Source organism: Triticum urartu, chromosome 2 (assembly GCF_003073215.2).
Source record: "Triticum urartu cultivar G1812 chromosome 2, Tu2.1, whole genome shotgun sequence".
NCBI classification, from domain to species: Eukaryota; Viridiplantae; Streptophyta; class Magnoliopsida; order Poales; family Poaceae; genus Triticum; species Triticum urartu.
The window spans coordinates 690944081-690969058 of record NC_053023.1 but is presented as its reverse complement, the minus strand read 5'-3'; the positions used below and the strand labels follow the sequence as shown (position 1 = coordinate 690969058).

The window sequence follows — 24978 nt, the reverse complement described above, 5'->3', positions numbered from 1 at the left end:
AAAACTGTTCTTTAAATGCGCATGTACATGTTCGGGTTCTTTTGTTGTGTGCAATTTTCTGTGGAGAAATGACAAATACTGCAACATTCGGTTAAAATGGCAGATTTTTTCCATTTCGATGATTTCGGCCAGGAAAGAGCTTTTGGCACGAGGGTTCTGAATATGGTTATTATTTTCTTTCAACACCCAAAGGATCCAAGGAGGAATGCAATAGTTTGCATGCGAATTTCATAAGAAGGCAAACATAAATCTTCCACTTTTCAAGTTTTTTTGTAAACAAATACCAAGGTTTTAGCACATCAATCTTCAGACATTTTGGGCTTACAAACGTTGAGGCACTTTTGCTATGGTTCAAAATATTCATTATGCAAAAAAGAAAACCAACATCTATTCTGTACGAGTCCTTTTGAATTTCCTGCTGTGATCAACGTCTTCCTCTTCATGATCCCCCTCTAATGGCAGTGGTCGGCAACGTGTCATCAAGAAGTTCTCATTGGTCTCGAGGATGGCGGCCAACACTTCTTTTGACGACATAATAAATTGCACGCACGCATCCTTGAGTCGATTACAGTGGTGCTGATTCGCCAGCGCGTACGTGCTCATAACGGTGGCCACATCCATAGTGTTGCACAGCTCATCTTCGCACATGAGCTTCAGCCTCTCCAGCCCGTAGATGTCTGCCGCGACCATCAGGTGCTGCATCGCCGCGACGCTGTAGCCTCCTTCGTCGTCGGCGGGTGGCAGCGGCAGCGAGTCTTTGTAGATGTAGTGAAGCATCATCTGGAAGATGTCCGGCTCAACGTCGATGACCTTGACGCGCGGCATGTCGTCCTTCTCCGCCATGGGGCCATAGAACTGAGCTCCGAAGACCGGCGACCGCGCGGCCAGAAAGGACCTGTGCCCGCGGAACTCCTGGCTGCCCACGAGGAACGTGACGTCGGCGCCTCTCCCGTCCTCTAGCATGCTCTCGAGCTGGCTGAAGAGTTGGCTGGGCACTGTGGGCAGCTGCAGAGGCGGTGACTCGTCCGTGTCCGTGAAGACGGTGAGGACGCACCGTACCGTGAAGCAGCCGTCCCCCAGTTGCGACAGCCATTCCAGCTTGGCCTTGTCTGCGAATCCGTGATGGCCCCATGTCTGGTAATCGCGGGGAGAGAAGACGCGCTTCATCGCATCGAAGCTGGCTACGTTTACCTGGCTCCTTTTCTCTAGGATGCTCAGCGTCAACTTGGCGGTCACATCGTCGGTGTCTTTGCTGTCACTGTAACAGTGCACAAACGCTGCGGCGTGGCCATGATAGTTCTCGACTCCGTCTGGGTAGAAGCTGATCATCCACTTGTAGCCGCCGACTTCGAGGACGGACGAAGTAAGGGGCTCGCCGACACCGATGCCAACGAGCCCCAGATAATCGTCCACCTCCAAATTGAGCGTATCGGTGTGCTCCCTGACCGTGACACATCTCGACGTGATCTCCGGTGAGGCCGAGCTGCTGTTAGCCATGGCCGGCAGCGGTGGAGAACAGACGGGAAGTTAACTCGATCGTCTTGATGATGAACTATAGACTTGAAAAGAATTTGCACGCGCGTACGTACCGTACCTAGGCGGCTTATATAAAAAAGAAAGGAATCCGAAGAAAGCTAGGAGAGTAAATCATCAAGGAGTCGTATACGTGGGCGTCCGACTTTGGAGAGGAATCGAAAAAAGGAAACGCGCGCTACCGCTCATCCTACGGATCAAGGTGCGCGCGTCGACCGCATCCTCGCCCTTGATCTTCTTTTGATCGGACAGCCCATAGCAACCCTATCCGTAGTTTAACTTTTACAATTGGGGTCTTGTTGCAATCCTACTGAGGACAACAAAGGGTTTATTGTCGATAATACTACACACACGAGCGTTGCGCGACGGACTTTCATGGGGCAGTGCGGCGTGCCCTCCTAATCCGCCCCCCCCCCCCCCCCCCCCCACCCCGCCCTGAATTTCATTGGTGGAGCCATCCTAACCACCCACCCTGTCTAGCATTACTCATCTATTGTATACGCAGCACCGCTCCCTCTCTCCACCTTACCCCCAACTAAACGTGTTAGTCCACACGTATTTTCCCCAAGCGATATCCATAATCTTCCTCCTCAGCTATTTCCCTTCTATTCCAAATCCTTCCTCCCTCTCACACGTCCAATCCAGCTCCACTTAAAGCTGCAAGAGCTGCCGCCCGCCGCACCGATGATCAACATCAGCGCCGCCTTACCATAGTGTAGCCTTGGAGCGCACGTTGAGGTGTTGCAAGCATTACAACCCACCGCAACTGCTATGAGCACGACACCACCCGTTGCCGCTAATGCAAGCGGACCACATGATGTTGACACAGCCGAGGCCGCGGAGGGCGGCGGCGTCACCAAAGAAGATTAGCATGACGGGGGGTCTCCGGGAAGCAGCCAATGAAACCGATGACACTTATGATCTGCAGGGAAGGCACAAAGGTTAGGGAAGGGACTTGTTACAATTGCAAGAGGGGTCTTGTTGCAATGGTGTCAGACACTACTGAGAGCCGCATATGCTTTTTGCAAGAAGAGTCCAATTGCAATGGTGATGTTGACGACCACGAGCCGGAGATGCTTCTACAACAAAGGTCATGTTGCAATTGCAATAAAGGTCTTGTTGCAATGGGGGCACAAAGACGAGGGGAAGAGGGCTCGTACGGTGAGTATAATATATTGGACGGCTCACGACCAGCCGATCCTTATAAGATCAGTCGGCTGATGCGTAGCACGACCAATAACAAAATGCGGGGAAATATAGTTATTATAGATGTCCTTCACATAATTTGCTCTGTTTTCATCCATTGCGGAGTACATTTTACCAATGAAAGATATTTTTCCAAATCCTTTTATGTTGAAGGTGCAAATAAAATATGTGATACAGGGAGGCAAAATAAAGTAATGCGGGCATCATCTTGGGAGCCATACATCGGCTGGAGGGACAAATGTTTGGCTTCGGTGGCTGGGCGCAGGTCCCCGCATACTTCTCGTGCAGTGACTAAGATGGAGCGGCATGACATCTATGGCATCGATGGCTAGTCTGGATGGCATGGTGCAGTGTGGTCTTGGCCAGTGGCGGATCCAGGATCTCATATTTGGGTGTTCAATTTTGTTTTTGCAGGTTTCCCAGAAAAAGAGATCTAATATCTAAAATGTTCATATAGCAAGAACTTTTTTCCATCAAAATGATAATACCTTATAGAAATAACAAAAGAAATAAGGATTATTTACTACATAATCATGCAGTTGACGATCACATAGGCATTAATATACAATGCATCTGATTATCTGAAGACGTGACTGCATCAACGTGACATTCTCTCACGTGCCCTTGTCTCAGTCTCACGTTGCATGGCTGCATGTGCTTATCTAGAGGAGTTAGCTACGGAGGCAGTTAGCGTAGTGGCCGCGCTCTGCATATATAGATGTACTCACTCGACAGATGAATTGGATATAGTTTCTGTCGCTCTCGTGCTCTCCCTTCTCTATATATAAAAGTTTCTAGCCAACAAATTTGGGTGTATATCTGTACACCCATGACCAACTGTGTATCCGCCACTGGTCTCGGTGCTGACACTGTTTGATGGGTGTGTGTAGGAGGGTGGCGTTGTATGGCGCCGCATCGACGGCGCCAGGGGTATTCACCTGTATTCAAATGAATACCTAAGATTTGGTCTAAAAAAATTAATACATGTCTTTTTTAGCGGCCCACAGCCCCCACACTCGCCCCGTTCACACGATCCAGACCCCAGTCGGCCGTTCCCCAAGTCCCCAACCTAACCTAGCGGCGGCGGCCAGTACTGATTGCAGGCAGCGGTAAGCGGAGCCGCTGAACGGGCGACCAGCGGCAGGCCGGCAGCGGACCAGGTTCTATTCTCCTCTTCTCCTAGTTCTAACTTCCTAATTCATATGGGCTCATGCGGCAGTGCCTGGTTAAATTGTAGCAGCGCCTGAAGCATCACGGAGCGAGCTAGTGCTAGATTTGTCCTAGTTCCTAATTCCTAATTCCTAATTCCTAGTTCCCGGTCAAATCACATGCTCCTAATTCCTAGTTCTATTATCTGTAGGTGGATTTGTAGTGCAGTCAAATTGGACAAATTGCTGCTAGTGCTGAATTTGAATGCAACGAGCTACTGCCTACTAGTGCTGAATTTGATTAGTCTTAAGGTGGGTATTCCGGGTTAAAGTTTTGGGGACAATTTGCTGCTTGCGTTGCTGTCAAATATGCACATCACTCTGCTACTGCCTACTGAGTGCGTGAAAATATTATTGGTTGAATAATTCGGTACAACTCCTCTACTATTCATGATGTTGTAGAATGATTTTTCTGTGTCAGGAAAAATTGCTTGTGCTGTAAAATGCATTCATATTCATTTGTTTGGTTCATATACTACATTTAGAGCCAAAAAAATTGAATGAATACCCAGCCTTCATTTCCTGGCGCCGCCACTGTGACGCCGTGGTGGCATCAACGACAAAAGAGGTATGGCAAGATCAATACATTGAGCATGCTTAAAGATGGGACGAAGGAAGATGGTAACGACGGATTCTAGAGAGTGTACATGCGGTTGGTGCTCCTGGCTAGCAGGCGGACTGTTTGGTGAGGCCACCGGTTAATCGGTCTGGTTGCGTGCAAATCGAGCAGCCGTGGTGTACGTGCGTATATCTCGCCGGACCAGTCATCAAAGCTTTGCTTTGCTTCGTCGCCGTCGGTGCCGGAAGTGCTGGAGGCTGGGCCAACCGTGGGCGGGATGGGAATGCCTATGCACGTCCCCTCGTTATTTTAAAAATATTATTTAGGGTGCAACTTTAATCAATAACGCGTGCCACGTTTTTCTTTCATACCAGTACGGATCCAGATTGCAAATGAAAACCTCAAGAAAATGAGGATTGGACACAAAAGAACTCATCTATAACAACGCATGTGCGTCTCGTCAAAATCTCACAGGAAAAAGTAATTTTGTTTCTCATCTTATACCGAGGGAGGAACGACTTGGGATTGACAAAACTCAAACGTGTTGCGATTGTGTGAGCACCGAAACCATGTTGGCTAAGGTGAGAAGAAGGATAAGTCACGACATAGATGGGATACGTCCAACTTGGACTTGGCGACGAATTTGAGGAAGCCCTGGCTTGTTCTCCGGCGGTGTTCTGGAGTGAAGACGCGCTCCGGCGTGTCGCGGCGGACTAGCGGTGGCTGGCCCTCCTTCCCCGTCACGCTCAGCGTGAACTTGGCCCTCACCTCCATGGCTGGGCCGAGATAACGCAGGTAGGAGGAGGCGTGGCCGTCCTCGTCGTCCGGATAGAAGGTGATCTGCCAGTCATGGCCGCCGAAGCTGAAGACGGGCGAAGTGACGCGCGCGTGGAAGCCCGCGTCCTTGAGCTGCGAGTAGTTGGTCACCTCGAAACTGAACGACCCGGTGACGTGCTTTATGATGCGTCTCGATGTGGACGACGCGCCCATCGTGACCGGCAGCGGCGGCGCCATCTTCGTGACCGGCGGCGGCACCGGTTCCTCCTGGCCGCGCGGTCGCCGGTCTTCGGAGCTCAGCTCCTGGCCCAATGCCGGAGAAGGGCACGCGGTGCGTCGTCGAGGTCGTCGGCGTGGAGCCGGCCATCTTCGAGATGCTCCTTCACTACGTCTACACGGACTCGCTGCCGGCGTGCCGCGACGAAGGAGGGTACGACGCCATGGTGATGGAGCACCTGCTGGTCGCCGCAGGCAAGTACGGGCTGGAAAAGTTGAAACTCATGTGTGAAGAGGAGCTGTGCATAAGGATCGATGAGGAGGCCGTCATGACCACGTACGTGCCGACGGATCAACACCGTTGTGTCCGACCTAAGGATGGGGTGCGCTTAGAGTTTAAGCCGCCAAAGAAAGTGTCGGGCACCGTCCTGAAGTTCAAGGAGCGCTTCATCTCGACGTGTTGCCGGCCGCTAGCATCGGAGGGAAGAGTCTTGGGGATCCAGGGGCACGGATCGGATGGCAAAAGATCAGCCGTATAGCACGCCTGACCGACTTCTTTCCACCGAGGAACACAATCGACCAAATTGCTAAAAGCACTGCAACGAAAGATTGTACAGGCTACACGTGAAAGCTACATGAATAATAGTCCCAGAACTACACTTGCAACAAAATATAACATTCGTACAGGCTACACGTTAAAGCTACAAGAATAATAGTCCCAGAACTACACTTGCAACAAAATATGACATTCATAGCAGCAACATCACACTTGCAAGATGGAGAAGAAAAGGGGGGCCACTTCACTATCTTACTCATTTACAATGTTTCACGGTACATACTGCTCTGCAAACGCAAAAGAACAGGTAAAATGTGTTGCCGCCAAGGCAGTCAAAGAATCGCTTCAATCTCCTCTCTATTTTCATATCAACTCCTCCCATGAACTCTCCCGAAAAATTAAACCATAAGCCACACCGACTATGGCTTATGGCAAACGTTGCAAGTCCTCCCAATAAAAAGACGGACAATGACCAGCAACTAGTAGGTGAATTGACAGGGTAGGCAAAACTGCGAGTCCTCTTAGATGTATACCCCGAAAAGCCAAAGGGGTAAAGTCAAGATTCTTCTTCCAAAGAAATCAGATAACACAGCGGTATGACAAGTTTACATGTATTTGCCTGGATACATACTGGTCGCGGAAGGAACCATGATTGGATGAATGGCCTGGAATGGCTGCACAAGCGTTGCAGGGCTCGGCATCACCATGGGCAGGTTCCCAGTTGCCATGACTGGCGGAGCCCCAAAGAACGGGGCAGTGCCTGCTGAAGAGGGCATGAAAATATGGCATCAGTATGATAACAAAAACGCTTCAATACTTTTTATTATTATTCGATCAAAGACAATGAGGCTGAAACCTGTAATGTCTGTTACCTTGAAACTTTTGCAAGCTAGCTTGATGCGAGTTCAACAGCAAAGGGCGAGGCCATACTTGGGACATAACTGGTGTTCCACGCATAGCATCCTTCAATAGAGAAAATAACAGATAAGACAGAATGAGCCAGAAGAAAATGTATGTCCATTCTAGTTCTCTTATCAAAATTCTGTGTCCGTTCCAGTTTATATTTACAGTAAACATTTGCGTTGTTGCACCAGGGTTTGTTACATGGATGAGATTTTAAGAAGCCAGCCGGTTAAGGAAAAAATTAAAAACCATTTGATAAGCAAGTGAATTTGATGCACAAAATAAGTCTATACAGCATCAGGGTCACAACATCCATCGCAAACACTGAAGCCGCAAGATACTAATGTGTGATGCTAATCTCCACTAACCAACGTTCAAGGTTTACCGAGGCAGTAAGATATCTATCTATATCTATACCTAATAATAAAGGGATTAGTGCTTCTGTCCGTCAGTCATTAAATTACCCCTGGAGTTGTTAATAATTACCCACCTTGCCACCAGTAAGTGGAAAAAAACAGTTTACTTTTTCCCTTCTAAAATCACCGACAGCTACAGCTTATTAATAGTAAGCCCCTGACATACATCACAAGCGCCCGAGAGGCGTAGTGGTATGAGCCTCACTGCTTCACACCTGAGACCTGGGTTCGATCCCGAAGCTCCAGTTTCGGCCCAGCTACTCTATTTTTATCCTTTCTATTTTCAGGCAGATTCAAAAGAAAATATTTAATCATAACTTTCAAATCCCAACTCCAAAATTAACATGTTATATATGGAAATCACTCAAAAATGTGTAGATTTCAAATATGTTATTATATTAATCATTTCTAAAATTCCGTTTAGGATGCAACCTTAATTAATATCTTCTTTATATGGGGTATTTTGGAAATGCCGGCTTAACGTTGATATTTCTGTTCCCTAATAAATTGGAAACATCTTGAGTACACTTCAAAAATCATCAAACCTCATGTTTTTTGCGCAACACCACTTATCATGTTGTTTGTCGTGTGGCATCGTGAAGATTTCAAGGGATTCGATGTTGTCAGGTGTGAGTATGAGGGATGATTTTTTTTCCGTTGCAATGCACGGGCATGTTTTGCTAGTCTATTTCTAAAAACAATTTTATTTGCAAAGTTCAGCTTGGATAATTTCTAGATAGGCATGTTTCTACAATTATGCATGTATCATCCTCCTCCTATGAAAGAGATCCCCTTGAACCCTTGATACAAACAGCAATGGCTCACCTGAGAAACTGGATGAACATAAACAACAGGACTGAACTTCCCATCGACCATCTATAAAGCATGAAATAAAACAATTTGGTTCAGCTGAGTAGCAAATGACAATAATTTCAACTAATAAATAGACACAAATGAACAGATTTCTAAATTAATATGGACTACATATCTTACTGAAAAATAAATATAGGACTTACAGGCTGAGGACTAGGGCTGATATAGGTTGATCCCACTTGCAAGGGGTGATATGGTGTACCGAGTCTTGCAGGATCTAGCCTTCCGACATTATGCCCCACAACCTGTCATGCAAAAAATGTAGACAGCAGCGTGCATCAAAATTCAGAAGCATGAACATATCATAGTTAACCATGTGTAAGAGTTGACATCTTATGTCGTATTTCGCTTGTATCACATGATATATAATATGGTGGTGCATCCAGCTAAAAGAAATCAAGTTACTTACTGATTGAACATATTGAGGTGACATTCCAAAGTTTCCAGGAGCCAGGTTATTATAATGAACAACCTTGCTGGATAGAGACGAACTGCCTTGATGCGAGTGAGTTTGAAATACAGGTACACCAGTTGGAACTCCAGAGACCGAGTTTGAGATATAGTTTGGGTTAACGGGGGATGCAGCTGCAAGTACTGGTCTGGAACTTGCAAAAGATGGAGCGAAGACCTTAGCATGGGGATTGAGTTTGGATTCCTGACATAATAATGTTAAAAGGCAAAATGAATAGACTGATAACAATGAACTGCATGTCATATATATAATGTAGTACTGAAGATGATAATAAAGCACAGGAAGGTTCATGAACACCAGTAAAAAAGGCATTGGAAGTAGGGCATGTACAAATGCAAGATGCATTTACATGGGTGCTTAAAGATGAGTATAGGCAAGTGCCAAAGTAAGAGGCATCTCCCCATGCAAGACAACTACTCCCTCCGTACCGAAATACTTGTAGTTGGGGGAACTTTTACTGGTTTCCCCCAGCTACAAGTATTTCGGTACAGAGGTAGTATGTCTTGTAGAGGCTTAGATTGTTGTTTTATCTACCAATTAGATCAAAGATATATGCACAAGCACCTAAGACGTGCCAGCGCCTATTTAAGCATCGACAGTACAACATTAGAACAATTGTCCTACGTGGAAAGAAACAGTTCTCTTCTACACGCTCCCACCTGGCAATGTTGCACGTGCCTTATTTGAATCTTTTCAGAAAAAAGAAAACTTCTATGCATCATAATCCAAAATAGGAATGCACTATCATAGCAGCAATACTTTGGTCAAGAACATTGACCCTTGGCAGGCCGTATTTAATTTTACGACTAGATTCTAAAGTATTTTCCCTGTGCATTCAGTTATCGACAATAATTTTATGTTTGGCATGAGAGTACTAAGTATAATGCTTAGAAAAGGCACACATTTAGGAAATAATTGAGATAATCAATAAATCAGTACACTTAAGCATTATGTGCGGAGTTGAGTTAATATATAAATTTGTATTTCAGTACTTGCATCTGCAATAATATTATTAGCAACATAGTATTATACATTACTATTGAGAAAATGCATACATTTACAACATATTGCGATAATCAATAAATCAGTATAGTTAAGCATTGTACATAGTTGAAATAATACATAAATTCGTACAGTTTATTACTATGCTTTGCTCCAAATGGAGATACATGGCAGGGAGTACTACTTTATAAGGAAGAATAAGATGTAGACAAATCTATCGCTATTAACACATACCAAAAGAGCTCACCTTAGCAGTGGTTTTGCTTGACATGACAGCTTTAATAGATGAATTGTTGATGGGTTGAGATGTTTTAACATTTGAAGCTACCACAGGAGTAGCTAAAACTGAATTAACAACATTTCCCTCTTTTGATCCAATATCAGCAGAAGTTGGAATTGCATTCCAATTTGGCACTATATGTTCAATTGGAGAGCAGACATTTGCAGCATTACTGTTCACTGAGAAATCAGAAAGGTTTAGTGCAAGGAAGGGAAGGATGAAAGGGCTATCTGAATAGAAGACAAAAAGGGCTAGAGTTAGTACTTGGAGCAGTTTTCCCAGTGGGGTTATCACTATTCTGACACAGCCTGCTGCACTTCTCAACCTGTCTGTGACAGAAATAGCATTAATGAAGGTCAACAATGAATAAGACATGGTAAAAATAAGCAGAATACAATCAAGTAGAATATATTGCTTGATGTACATTCTGAACCAGCAATGAAAAATTGTAACGGTTAAAGGTATCCAGTTACTGGGGGCAAGCAATCGGTATACTTTGGTGGATACACATTTACAGACCTGGATGCTTTTGGGTCTCCCAAATGTGAAGTTTGAGGCTGCGTCAATCCACTGGCTGCCACCACATCACAAGCACTAGTTTTAGAAATATCTTTAGTAGCAAGGGAGAAGTCCTGGCAAAACAACCATTTTTGTCAGCTCCATCAGAAGGCAATGTGTTTCAACTAACATATAAGTGCATTAAACCTACCTTTGCAATCACTTGCACAAGATCATCTGGGAGAACAACAAGAGTGTCCACAAAAGCTCCCAGCACTAGATTGGCATTGTCCTTTCCGTTTGCAATCTTCCTTGCTTTCTTTAGCACAACACCTGCTCAACACAAAACCATTAATCCAATGTGTTCTCCCCCAAAACTAAAATTTGGTAGAACACAACAAACATTATACTGCCCAAGACTCGAAAGTACGAAGTATATGAGCAGTTGACAAACTCAAATTATGAGGTAAAAAGGACTTAAAGGAGTTGAGACTATCAGATCACAGTAGAGATGATGTGAAATCAAGGTCAATCCACAAATTGTGCGCATGATCTCCCAAGGAAAAGGATATTTCCTGGAGAACTTGCAAAAAAATCTAAGAGAACGAATTAATAAGCAAAATAAAGGGACTGATGTAGCAATATTGCCCCCAAGGCGGAAATCCCAAGAGCAATTAGAATACATAAACCACATCATTTTCAATGGTATCGAGAAATCCACCCGGAATTGTTCATCACAGCTCAAATGTAGAGTGAAACCGAACCGGTAATTTCATTACACTGCATGTCCTTCATAATGCCCGATAATAACTATTTACCTTTGTACTGTTGTTGGATCTCACAATCGAGCATAATCGCTTTGATCACGGAATGAAAGCATTCGTCTATTATAACTCATTTCCACAACATAGCACGCACCAAGTCCCCCCAGAGACCAAAAACAGCAACAAGGGGCAAGGGAATTCGCCCCTAAATCCACAAGAATGATTCATACAACATCGCTGCAGCACGTGATCTGTAACTGGAACAGGGAAAGCAGAAACACTTTTCCCGTGATCTGGATGAACTGCATTTGAATCCACCCTGATGCGCAAGAGATCCTCCATATGACGCTTCAGGCTCACGGCAGGGCGGCGATATAGGAAGGAGAGAAGGGAGAAGGAAACAATCTAGATGCACTTGCATTGTAGAAACCCGGATCGCTCGAACCAGTCCAGATACAATTCCCAGCACAATTTCTCCCCGAAATCAGGAAGACCGAACGACCAGGATCTCGGCCTCTATAGAGCAGACCACACGCAGCCGCCCCCATCGCAGAAGATGAACATAACCCAGCGATCTCCACCACCCGCCCCCGAATCCGCCCCAGCCCCAGCGCCAGAACAAAATACTAGCAACACGCGGCATCCCGGCGGCCGCGGCAGGTCGAGGAACAAGCAGATCACAGCCCATTCCCAGGAAAAAATAAACAGGGACGAACCAGGTCGGGTCGCGTCACTAGGCACGCGGCATCCACTATCTCCACCGAGCAGCCGGATCACGGCCCGAGCGGCCATTCGCGTGATCCCGGGACCCGACGCCGTCCCCGAACCAGACCCACGAGAGATGGAGGGAGGGAGGGGGGAGAGGGGGGCGCGCACCGTATCCGGCGTCGAGGGAGGCGGTGTGGAAGACGCCGGCGTAGGCGGATCCGTCGCGGACCTGGACCTCGACGGGGAGGCCGACCATGCAGACGGTCGCCAGCAGCAGCGCCTCGCAGACGGCCGGCGGCGCCGGCGCCGGCGCCGCCTTGGCCTTTTTGGGGCGGGCCATGGGGTGGTGGGGAGGAGAGGGGGGAGGCGACGAGGCAGAGGCCAGGGTGGGCGGAAAGGCGAGCGAGGGGGGGGAAGGAGCCCGGGCGGGCGCGTGCCGCGTGCGGCCGTGTGTCTGACGGACGGGTCGGATTTGGATCGAGGAGGTCGCGGATCTTGATGCATGCGCGCGCGCGCGACAACGGCAAGGAATCTCGGGCTGTACATGTGCTACAGCGCCCTGTCTGGAATTATGGCTGGCTCTGGCTGCCTTTCTCGTCACCCTTGTCGCTTTGCAGCTGGCGTCTGTAACTCTGTGATTACTTTAGTTTTTTTTTCATATGGTGATTCAAAATGTTGGCTCTACTTTCTACTAATGCACTACGTTAAGTAATCAGGGCCACTCCGACGCCGTACACCAGGGAGAGAGGACTCCTTCAAACCATTTCTAGATTTCCACGGACATTTAGAAGCGATTTGATGTACCGCGCTTATCTTTAGATTCGTCATCAAATGTTTCATCCGTTAGCTATATACATAGCCAATTTGTCATCAAATGTTTCATTAGTTAGCTACATACATAGCCGGGTAATAGTTTTTAATTTTTCGTGAGATCAAATGTTATTCTGTTCTTTTCCAATCGATGGTCTTTGAGTATTGTATTACTCACTTCGTCCCATAACATAAGAGTTTTTTTGACACTCTTAGACCTAATTTGGTTGCAAGGGGAGAATATCTCAGGGCTCTAATCCTCCACCGGGAGATTTCCATGCCCATGGGAGATCCTCTCCTTCTATGACAGGGAGATCACCTCTGCAATTTGGAGGACAGTGGAGAGGGGAGGAGATCGCTAGATGCGCCAGCGTCAGGAGTGGCTTTTCTCCCCGACATATATAGGCATGGTTTTCTCTCCCAGGGAAAGGAAGGGGATCAGGGGAGAATATCCCAGCAAGCGAGCAGACCAAATGTCGCGGTGGTTTTGCACGGCCGAGTTTGCCTCGTGGGCTATGTGCCCTGGTTTTTGACGGGGATCTTCCCCTGGGATCACAGGCTACCAAACTAGCCGACCAAGGGAGTAGTAGAAAGTAGAAACAAAATGCTCTGCTCTTGCAGTAAAAAAGATATATGTACGGAGCAATTATTAGATATAAACAGAACAATAGATAGAACCAAAATGTCACCAAACAAAAGGGAGATTGCAACTACGACTACAAAGACATCAAAATAATTGACAAATCCACGGCTGAACCAAGTGCTAATCAAACCATTCTAGTAATACTGTATGAAACAAACACTATCAAACGAAATTCCACGGTCGACAGCACCAAGCATGCCATGCCCTGTGATCTGATCTGCCCATGTGGCCGATCAGGCCACCAGACCAAAGCTGTTGGGTTATCATCTTCTCTGATAAAAGGAAGAATCCAAACCACAAAGCAACAACATAAACAAATGCAGCAGGAAGCAAACGGTACAAATAGTATATAATTTAACAGCAGAAGATAGCAACGGTAAATAACAGTAGACAAGGACATGCGGCGAAACAAAGCTAAGTTTCCAAGTACATATCCAAAGGATCACCACAGCGGGACAGACAACAGCTGATCATAATATAGTGCATAATAACACAACAATAGACCTTGCCATGGGGCAATCAAAATCCGGAGTCCAGGAACCGTCTCTCTCTATCGACAGGTGCTACAACATTAGCCTTGACAGTGCCTTCAAACAGGGGTTCTCATCTGTCTGGACGACCCACGAGGAGGGCTCACTGCAGAAATGGTAAGTTTTAGATTAGCCAGGCTGCTGGTGGTATTAAGTACTAATAAGATTATCAAGAGCTAAGATTTGCGCTTATATAGATAGGGGACTTCACCTGTTGCGGTGGCGGTGGCTGCGGTGCCGCTGCTGGTTGTTGGTAGTTGGGATAACCAGCATAGGCTCCATAACCATACAAGTTAGGGTCTTGAGGCTGTGCATACCCTTGTCCATAAGCCTCGTAGCCTTGTCCATATCCAGCATAGTAACCACCAGCAGCACCAGCAGCAGCACCTGCACCCCACTGGCTGGCTTCCTGAGGCTGAAAATGTTCATGTGTTATATATTACCCACTTTACATCTAGTATACATACAACTCAAGACAGGATAGAAGTTTAGCATGCAAGAATTAAACCTGAGTTTGTTTGTTTGAAGGGCTTCGTCCCCATGAAAGCCTCACATTCTGACCACCAACCAAGGTCCCTTGCAGCAATTGCAGAGCTTGCTCAGCAGAAGGCCTGAATATGCAGTCAGAAGAGTAACTTAGAAGGAAGTACTTCAAAAATACGCGCACAAGAAACAACTAAACTATTAAACAGAAAAAAATCGACCTGTTAGCATACTGAACAAAGCCACATCTCTTCCCAACAGGGATCTTGACATGGACAACTTCCCCATATGGAGCAAACACTTGTTTCAAGGCATCTTCAGTGACATTGGGGTCAAGGCCACCAACAAATATCTGAGACCAAAGAAACAACTATGTTCAACACACTGAAATTCAATTGGTGTAATACAGAAAAGTAGAACTAAGAACGCACGGTGGTATTGTTAGGATCATTGTCAGACTGAGCTCCTTGAGTATTTGTATTTGGAATTGGTACTGTAAATGAAAGCAAAAAAAAGTGAAGGAAATACGTTGTAAGACTTGTTAAATAACAAAGAATAAATAAACATGAATGCATATCATGCAAGAGACACAAAATTTAAATGATAAATATACCATGTCACTAAAGCAGTGCAAAAGCTAAATAAATAAATAACATGTGACTAAAGCAGTGCATAATAAGATAGATAAATAAATAAGGAATAATTACCAAAAGGTCATACAAAATTCACTTAGCAAAAATTTGAGATGGGAAGTTTAACTCTCAATGCATGTGGAAGGGATTCCATCTCTCAACTGCTAAACTCTGGTGAACGAAGCAATCACGACACAATATACCAGTTTACTTTGCATGTGTATATTCTGATTGAGCATGGACCATAGCATTTTTATTTATACACAGGAAAGGTGTTCTAAAGATATACATACATTATAGTGACAGATAACTAGTACTCCCTCCGTCCCGAAGTAAGTGTCGCTGACTTGGTACAACTTTGTACTAAAGTTGTTTTGGGGGACGGAGGGAGTAGGAAAGTAAAAAATAAATAGAAGAACCAGAAACAGACTACAAACTTAGGACAGCAAACTTAGGGCATAACTGATTTAAATAAGAAATGCCACAGCTCAAGTCAATTGCAGGGCATATATGGTGGAACTGTTGATATGCTGCTTCCGGATAGCATGAGTTTACTATATTTTATTTATCTAATTGAGCATTAAATGATGCAAATCCATGCTGAAACCATTATACTAATGAATAATGTCTTCTTGCATGCAAAAAAAAGGTAATACCTAGCTTTGCATTGTTCAGACACAAACAAGTAGAACAACATGAATTTATAAAAGGACAAAGGCACCATAAAACATAGCAATCAGGTATGCATGAGAAGTAAATGTATACATGTAATAGCAGAAGGCCATTGCAGCGACATGAGATTGACAACATTTACCTCTCTCCTGAACCCCAGTTGTCTTTCTATTTGCTGCTGGACCAATGCGCATAGGTCTGGAAGAACAGGGCATTCCATTCATTTCAGTCATGGCTCGAGCTTGCTCTGTAGGGTCACCAAACTTCACAAACCCATAGCCTTTTGAACGCATTGTCATCTTGTCAGTTACAACCTTTGCGCCCTTCACTGAAGGGTAATGGACCCTGAATGTCTCCTGTAACATGTAGTCTGTAACATCAGCTGCCAAATCCCCAACAAAGATTGTATAGTCCGGGGTATCATCACGCTTTTCACCAGCACTGGCCCAGTTCAGTCTGTATGCCAACTCAACATTTGGCATCATTTGACCATTGAATGTCTGAAGAACTCGCTCAGCGGCTGCATGGCTTGCAAACTCGACAAAGCCATAGCCCTGAAGCTGTCCAGTTTGCTTGTCACGGATAAGCTTCACAGATTGGAACTGCAAATTAACAAAAAAGGTCATCTTTAGCAACTTTACATATAACACATGGTCTGCAGAACATGCACACACATGTGTAAAAGGGTACATATATAAGCAGGAACAAACACATCAGTTAGCTAGAGAATTTTTATTTTCACAAGACGCAGTTGACAGTTTTAGTCTTCACAACACCAATCATACAACCGTGCCAAAACACCCAACTGCTCCAGAACCACAGCTAAAGCTTGATTTTCTTTCCCTGTGACGAAGACATAATCCACGGAAAAGTAACTCGCCTCGCAGTTCTACCATCACAACTAAATCCCTAACCCTTTTACATCTAGACCCGCGACGCGCGTGCATCCACTAGGGCAAGCCGAGCCCGAACAAATCTCGCATCAGAGCGACGGGCCGAACGAATCTGGGGTCGGACAGATCGGGACACGTACCTCCCCGGTGTTGGCGAAGCAGCTGTAGATGTAGTTCTCGTCCATCCAGTACTGGAGGTCCCCGATCCAGAGCGTCCTGACCTCGTCCGAGGCCGCGGGGGCGGCGGGGGCCTGCGGCGCGGCGTAGTACTGCTGCGGGGCGGGCACCTGGCCGTAGGGCGCGGCCTGGGGCGGCGGCTGGCCCCACATGGCCTGCGGCGGCGGCTGCTGCTGCGGGGGCGGCTGCGCGTAGTGGGGCATCGGCGGCGGGATCGCGCCCCAGTGCGGCGGCTGCCCTCCCGCGCCCTGCGGCGGCATGGGGGCGCCCATGCCCGGCTGCGGCTGCGACGGCGGCGGTGGCTGCATCATGGCGACGGGGGAGGAGAGACCCGAACCCTAGGGAGGAGAGAGGGGGAGGGGAGAGGGACGGGAGAGAGGAGGGATACGGGGGAGGAGATGGGGATTTCAGGGCTGAGATTCGTCCGTGTACAGGGATTCCGGCTCTCCTTTTTTATTACCGTGGGCGAGTAGAGCGCGGCGCCCGTGTCCTGTTTCTTTTTTCTTGCCCCCCCCCCCCCCCCCCCCGCTTTTTTTCTAAAAGAAATTAGGACTCTTTTTCTGTAAAAAAATAAATATATATTGTTTTCTCAAAGCTTTCTTTTTTTCGAAATACTTACAATCTTTTTTTTGGATGAAAAACTTGCATTACTCAACTCATAGAGTTACCATCATCAGCAGGTTTACGTACTCAGGACCAGAACCTAACCATGTCACGGTTCTCCTTTGGTACGAACAAAAACTGTTAAACTGGCACTAGCCCTATTTCGGAATCGAGAAATATGAGTAATACAAGATTCACGAGGACTCAAAAGATGTCTAATTTCTATAACTAGAGAAGGATAAACTGATCTATCAATTTCTTTGGCTTGAATAAGCTTTACTGCCACACTTGAATCCATCATTATAGGAAGATCACTTTTCTGCAAATAAAATGAGACACCCTCCATGCATGCATACAACTCCACTTCAAGAGCATCTCTACGTGGACAATTTCCTACACGCCGAGAAAACAATATAGCCCATGCTGTCCCTGAGCACCATACCCGCTCCGGCAGAGCCCTCATCGGAAACTAAGCCATCGGTATTCAGTTTTCCCATCATCAGCAAGGAGGTTGCCAAGATTCAGTAGGTCGAGCAACTGCAACTTTATGTGGCCGAAAAAAATTCCGTATTCCATTTTCAGGTAGTCGCCACCGTCTTATCTTCCTGAGCAGGACACAAACCCTAACAAAACTCGAAGAAACATCTAAAAGCGAAGCTCTCCCGCCATTAAGGGCCATGATCCACCACGCAGCCATGGCCCTAAGGCCGCCGGAGATGAGGTGAACCGCCGCCGGCGGCGGCGGGAGGTAGAGGAACCCTAGATTTGTTTGGGGAAGGAGGTGACTAGAATTGTACTAATTGTGTGTCAATTAATATGGATGTGAGTAGTACAACTTTAGTATAAATTGTACTAAATTGTACTACTAAGTGTGCGTCAATTAATTTGGATCGGAGTGAGTACTAATTCCATTAACCAAAACAAGCACATATAATCAAAAGTATAAGGGGAAAATGCTTTGACCCAAAACACACTGCTAGGTGACACGGCGGCGATGGCGGCCTTGTTCGGCGATTCTGATGCCGCGGGCCGTCTAGGTGTTGCGCTTGACCTTCGTACGCCATCTCGAAGGCCAAACGGATCGATTCCCGATGAAAATGGGCCTCAGCAGCCACTGCATAGAGCTACACGATCACAGCCTCGTCGGCAGCGAAAAAGCGGATTTCAGCATCAGCGAGCGAGAAAGGTGCGGGATAGGGTAGCAGAGCTGCAAGGTGGTTGTAGGGCTGGAAAAAAAGCTCGAAACTCGTGAGCTAAACGAGTAGTTCGTGACTCGGTTCGAATCGACTCGAACTCGAAGAATAACGAGTCGAGCCAAGCTTTAGTTTAAGATCGTTTATAGACCAAGTTAAACGAGTCAATTTCACGAGTACTCGTGTAACTCGTTAGGCTCGGTATAAAAGATCAGCCACTCTCAATACAAAAAAAGATCAGCCACTCAGCACCCTATGTCCTAGGCGCACAACATAAGGCCTAGCCGTTGAAGGCCCAACCGTCTAGGAGACTCATGCGTTACAAGGAAATTACTATTGTTAGTGATATATATGTTTAATATATACATAATCATTTTTATAATATTTAAGGGTTTTATGTTCATACCTTTAACGACATTAACAAGCTAAACGAGTCAGCTCGCGAGTTATACGAGTCGAGCCAATCTTAGATTTGAGCTCGTTATAATAACAAGCCGAGTCGAGCTAACTCGTTAACGAAACGAGCTCTAGCGAGTCGAGCCGAGCTGGCTCGACTCGGCTCGAATTCCAGCCCTAGGTGGTTGCATGGAACGGTTCTGATGAAGAGGTTGGCTACGGGGCGGCGAGTCAATGCCGATAGAAATGTCGAGTGACCGACTGAATTACTAAGAAGTTGCGCCTTTGGAGTATAAATAGACAAGACAATTGCATTTTAAGGGACGGAAAGTTATACAGTTTTAAGAAATTATTGGTTTGATAGATCTGCTAAATAGGTGTTAATCCATAAAAAAGAATCTTTTTTGGTCCAAATGTAACTTTTGTTGATGCGCTAGATGCTAGAGATGCTTTTTAGAGACATGTCTCCCTTGATTTTGAGAAGCGAAGACATATGAGGCTAGCACTTTCTGTGAAAGGGGACTTTTCCAAACGGAAATACAAATGAATTTGTCATATCACAAAGAACAATGATGCACATTCATGACAGCTAGAAAAGGAACCATCCGCAACTAGCATTCAGACGGACGACAAGAGCCAATCATTGTGATGCCATCAAAAGAATTTTCCTTCTCAGAATTTCTCATATACGAAGTACAATGCAAAAAAGTTTTTTTTTATATCAGCACAAGGGGTTTGAATCCTTATACAAACAATCCGTCCACAGTGCACCTCGGCCGTTGCGCCATAGCCAGTCCGGACATCCCTACTACAGATTTTTTTTAAAACTATGACGTATTTTATAGCAAATTCGGAAACTATAGCATGCAGTGGAGAAAAATCAAAACTAGCACCCCGTCGGCCACGTGTGGGTCAAAAAGGGTGTTTCAGCCTCTCCTTGGCCGAAAAGGACTTTTCGGCCGTGCCTTGGCCGAAGAGGTGAGTACCTAGGCCGAAAAGAACTTTTTGGTCAGCAGTAGGCCGAAAAGTCCTTTTTGGTCAGCAGTAGGCCGAAAAATCCCTTGGGCCCACCTTTTCACGTTAACGGGTGGCCGAAGTTGCATGGTTCCACTCTTCGGCTTACGTTAGGCCAAAATGTATTTTTTTTTATTTTGGCATATAAATACTATGCATCCATTGCCCATCTTAAACATTGAAAAAAAAATCGCGCGACCCTTTTCCCTCAATATTTTCCCGCCAACTGTTTCCCTCCATATGTTCCCGCCACCCGTTTCCCGCCAACGCATTCCCGCCATATGTTCCCGCCAACCCTTTCCCGCCATACCGCAGTCGTTCTTTCCCGCCATTTTCTCCTCTCTACCTATAAAATCTCATTCACACGAAGGTGGATAAGCGGTCCAATATAGTGTAGTCGAGATGTCCCATTATCCTTTTGATCGTAGTTTTCACCCTGGGATGAGCAGATGTCTTCTGAGGCTAGCCACCGATTTCAGGATGGACAATAGGTTAATTCCATGGGACGAACTCACCGGTAGTGACACCATAATGAATGAGTTGGCTCACGAATTACGTAGGTCTGGGTGGCCTGAAAGGACCTATGAGGAGGTACATAAAGAACTTCTTAGGTTGCATGAAAGGTGGAAGAAGATAGTGGAGCCGAAGAGTGAAACTTTTAGAAGGACTGCAACAAAGCATCCATTTTTATGGACTGAGGACAGCGAGGACGAAGATGATATCCTATTGAAGTTGGCCGAAGTTGACGGGAAACGGGTGGCGGGAAGGGTTTGGTGGGAATATATGGAGGGAAAGAGTTGGCGGGAAAATATTGAGGGGAAAGGGTTGCGCGATTTTTTTTCAATGTCTAAGATAGGCAATGGTTGCATAGTATTTATAAGCCAAAATAAAAAAATATTTCGGCCTACCGTAAGCCGAAGAGTGGAACCATGCAACTTCGGCCAACCATTAACATGAAAAGGTGGGCCTAACGGACTTTTCGGTCTACTGCTGACCAAAAAGGACTTTTGGGCCTACTGCTGACCAAAAAGGACTTTTCGGCCTACTGCTATTCAAAAAGGTCTTTTCGGACAGGTACGCACCTTTTCAGACAAGGCACGGCTGAAAAGTCCTTTTCGGCCAAGAGGAGGCTGAAAACTACCTTTTCGGCCCACAGGTGTCCGACAGGATGCTAGTTTTGATTTTTTTTGGCATTGGATGTTGTAGTTTTCAAATTTGCTATTAAAAATGTGATAGTTTTGAAAAATAAATCCCTACCACAAGCGTCCAGACTGTTTCATTCTCGATCTCGTATCTAAGGCTGCCAGCTTTCTTTACAGCAACTCCAACGGATTGACCCAAATGGATGGTGATTTTATCCGTTTGAGTCGGCCAGGCGGACACAAATGTCCGTTTTCGCGTTTGGGTCGGCGCATGCGTCCAACGCTGGCCTGACTCATTTTAACGACGTGAGAAAAAAAAGAATATATACATATTTAAAATAAAGTTTGCCCGGCTCCTGGCGCGTCTCCTCCTCGGCCTCGCGCTGCTCGTCCTCAGCGTCGGGCTCGAGCATCTCGAGGTATTCGTCGTGGCGGCGCTGCTCGGCCAGCCGTCGCTGGCGCCACTGTTCGAGGTCCACCGCCTCCTGCGCCCGCGTCGCCCCCAACTAGACCCGCGGCGACTGACCCACTCGTGTACTACTCCCGTCCAAGAGTAGCGATCAATGGGGGACGGCTCCGGCTCTGGCTCCGGCTCGTCTTTGATAGGGGACGATGGGGCCACTGGCGGCAGGACGCAGTCGCCCGCCGCGGAGAGGGCCATGGCCTGCGCCATGGCTGCCTCGTACGCGGCCTCCTCCTCCTCGGTCACCGCTGCCATGCGCCGCTCGTCCTCCTCGCTCTCAAGGTAGACTGCCGCAAGGGCCGCCTGGTAGGCGGCCTCCGCCTTCTGGTCCTCCTCGCGGACGATGAGCGGGGGCGGTGACACGCTGCGGTCGACTTCACGAACGCCGCATCACCTCGCCTCCTCGTGCTCGAAGGCGAACCATCGAGCCTAGTTGGGCGAGTCGGTTGCGTAGGCGGGATCGCGGCGCTACTCGGGTGACAGGAGCGCCCGCCGGCGCATCACCTCCTCCGCATGCGCCCTCGCCGACCATGGCGCCGCCGACACTGGGATCCTCTCCGGATCCAGGTGCCAGTCGTGCGGCAGGGTGGCATCGGGGTACGGGAGAGGCACGCGGTGCTGCCAGTGCCAGTCTGCCTAGTGCACTGGCACGTTCACGCACTGCCTCGGCCGGCGAGCTGGCGCTGGCGGAGGCGGGAGGAACTTTTAGGGAAAGGGAATGGCGGGGGACTTGCCCTTGGCCTTGCTGCTGCCGGTGCCGAAGAAGAGCCCCATCTGGCTTCACTAGGGTGGCTAGGGTTTGCCGGCGACGGGGAAGCAGAGTGTGCTAGATGGGGATAGGGGCTGGCTGGGAAGCGGATGAGGACAACCCCGCCGCACGGTCGGCTTAAAAAAGGACGACCGCCGTCGCTGACGCGTGGGCCCGAGGTCATAAATTAAGCTGACCATGTAGGCCGCGAGCAGTTGGACGACCGCCAGGTGGGGATGCGGCGAACACCGAGAAGGCGCGCGTGGTGTTCGTTCCGCATCCGCGCCGACGCAATTGGGGCGTAAATTTGGGCCGCAAATGTGTCGGCGCGAACGCGGAATAGACTCAATTTGGGTTTGGGTCGACGTGTTGGGCCTCCCCTTTTATCCGCGCCGATCCAAACAAACGACGGCAGACGAAATGGGTCGCCCCATTAGAGTTGCTCTTAGTCTATTTTGCCTACCCATCGGTGCTTTTATGTAATACATCTGGATTACACATGTTCGACTCTAACACCTAATCCTCCACATAGTCTAAGTCTAATTGTAGCCCTATGCACATATATCGACACAAATTTAACACTCCATGTTGGCGAGTATGTCTCCGCCATCTTGAAGTCTTCTCTTGTTTGCTCACTCGCATGAGCTGACCGCCAAGCCCTCCATCTCGGACTTGGTCACCTCGACTGATATTATCGCCATCAGTGGCATCTCCTCAGCTCCGCCTTCAACGAAGCTTGCTCGCATTGTGTAGAAGTTATTTTTGGTCCTTTTCCCTGCATCATGAGCTTCTTTTCCTTCTTGACCCTCATGGTTTTCTTATTTCTGTCCACTTTGTAGACATAACCATCATCATCAAGTTTCCCAAGCAAAAGGATTTCTCCAACCATGCACTATAAAAAAGACACATCCTTGACATTAAGGCCCAAAAGAAAAAAATATGTCATGGTTATGACACTTCTACGACAATAATTGTGACAAAAACATGTATCATCATTGATGTGGCGGGCTCCTACTTCTATGACAAAAAATTATGACAGAACATGGACTTTTCGTCTTGGACGGGCCGGAGACGCACCTGCATAACATCCTTTGGGTCGTCCATGATGCAAAAAATCATGGTAGAAGTGAGGACGAGAAAAATTTCGGGGAGTTCCCGGTTACGGTGGGTGGTCAGGGCCGAGCGATGCAGCATGGTTTGCATGTTTCTCTCGTACATACGCATGTGTGTGTGAGGTGTTCGCTAAGATCTGACATTCAAAAGACATCAGCGAAACATGCCAGTAATGGACCGTAAGTAGTCATGGCCTAGAACTAAGCTCAAGAGTTTATGGGCCCTTAGTAGGCCAAAAGTATACACCGGCTGGAACGGCCCAATTGAATCATGAGCCGCTAATGGGTATAAATCAAATTACTGTTCAATATGGGCAGAATCACCATGGGTTGATAATAGACCCAGAGATACAAATTACTTCATATGGACCGAAAGACATCACAGATCATACATGGGCCGAAAGTGACAACGGGCTGGAATTATATTGGATGGCCCACATGACTCTACTGGGCTGAATTCAGAATGACCATAACAGGTCGTGAGTTACTGGGTCATAAATGGGACATATGCGTACAAACCGTTAATAGGCTTTCCATGGGCTGGCCCGCTAACTTTTGACTAAGTCAATTGGGCCGGCCTTTTTAACCTATATGGGCCACTGTTAGGTCGTGTGATGTGTCAACATACCATAGGTGGGCTTCGTCCATTGAACGGATGACATTTGTCCCAACGCCGAGCTGGCATGTGGATCCTGTGGCGAATGAGAATTTTACACGTGGAAAATCCCCCTTGGTCCGAGCGGTTAACGGGTTATCGGATCCAAGCAGAACCCGATAGCTTAGCAGCGACCAATTACGGTGGATGCCACGTGTCGGTTACCCTCGACGAAAACACTTCCATGACGCGCCATTTATCATCATGCAAGTGTCCACTTCTGTGATGCAATTTGAGTATTGCCATAGGACACTTCTACGACATCACATGTATGACTATCTTGATACTGTCATAAAATTGTCACGGATGTACATACATGACAAAAAACGTGACCTACCGTGACAAACACGTATCATCAGGGAAGTGTGTTTTTGTAGTGATGACTCCAACATCTAACAGTCCGAATAGTGACTATAGCCCTACGCATATATTTGACATAGTTTTAACAGCAACAACCTTACTACTGGGTCCCTCAAGTTTGATGAAGGTTGTCGTGTTGAGACTCCCAGGGATAAGAAAATTCTTGTACACACACTCTTTATTCCATGGTGTGTTGAGGTGTGATATGAGAGCAATTCTAGCGGAGTCGCCATATCGATCTGATTGCCATAATAACCAAGATTATGATGATTTTGTACAAAAAGGCCGCTCTAGCAGAATCGTCATCTCGATCGACATAATTTTTAGGGGCGCTCCAAATTGAGACCCCGAGCTTTCATATTTGGAGGTTGGGTGAGGCGATATAGCGTGTCCTCCATCCATCCAAACTGAAAGGATCGATATGGTCGACTAGATGGGGGGGTGAATAGGCGACTAATATTTTTATCTTATTTTAACAAAT

At 46.9% G+C, this 24978-nt stretch overlaps 3 protein-coding genes across 4 annotated transcripts; all 3 read right to left on the bottom strand.

Moving 5' to 3' along the window:
- Positions 1-387: 387 nt before the first annotated feature.
- Positions 388-1497, bottom strand: LOC125534147 (BTB/POZ and MATH domain-containing protein 1-like). Its single transcript, XM_048697437.1, has one exon. It carries the CDS (start codon positions 1495-1497, stop codon positions 388-390), a length of 1110 nt encoding a protein of 369 aa, XP_048553394.1.
- Positions 1498-6276: 4779 nt separating this feature from the next.
- LOC125539781 lies at positions 6277-12411 on the bottom strand. 2 transcript variants are annotated; one of them, XM_048703295.1, is made up of 10 exons: positions 12140-12411; positions 10711-10832; positions 10521-10633; positions 10266-10330; positions 9969-10180; positions 8657-8902; positions 8391-8492; positions 8200-8250; positions 6928-7018; positions 6277-6818 (listed from the first exon to the last, which is right to left on the bottom strand). In XM_048703295.1, exons 1-10 carry the CDS (start codon positions 12309-12311, stop codon positions 6661-6663), a joined length of 1332 nt encoding a protein of 443 aa, XP_048559252.1. In that variant the 5' UTR covers positions 12312-12411; the 3' UTR covers positions 6277-6660. The 2 variants fall into 2 exon arrangements, with proteins under 2 accessions (XP_048559252.1, XP_048559253.1); XM_048703296.1 differs by having other exon boundaries at positions 6277-6815.
- Positions 12412-13749: 1338 nt separating this feature from the next.
- LOC125539782 (RNA-binding protein L-like) lies at positions 13750-17233 on the bottom strand. Its single transcript, XM_048703297.1, has 7 exons — positions 16775-17233; positions 15884-16343; positions 14869-14930; positions 14659-14789; positions 14463-14565; positions 14166-14369; positions 13750-14060 (listed from the first exon to the last, which is right to left on the bottom strand). Exons 1-7 carry the CDS (start codon positions 17120-17122, stop codon positions 14058-14060), a joined length of 1311 nt encoding a protein of 436 aa, XP_048559254.1. The 5' UTR covers positions 17123-17233; the 3' UTR covers positions 13750-14057.
- Between the last annotated feature and the right edge of the window lie 7745 nt (positions 17234-24978).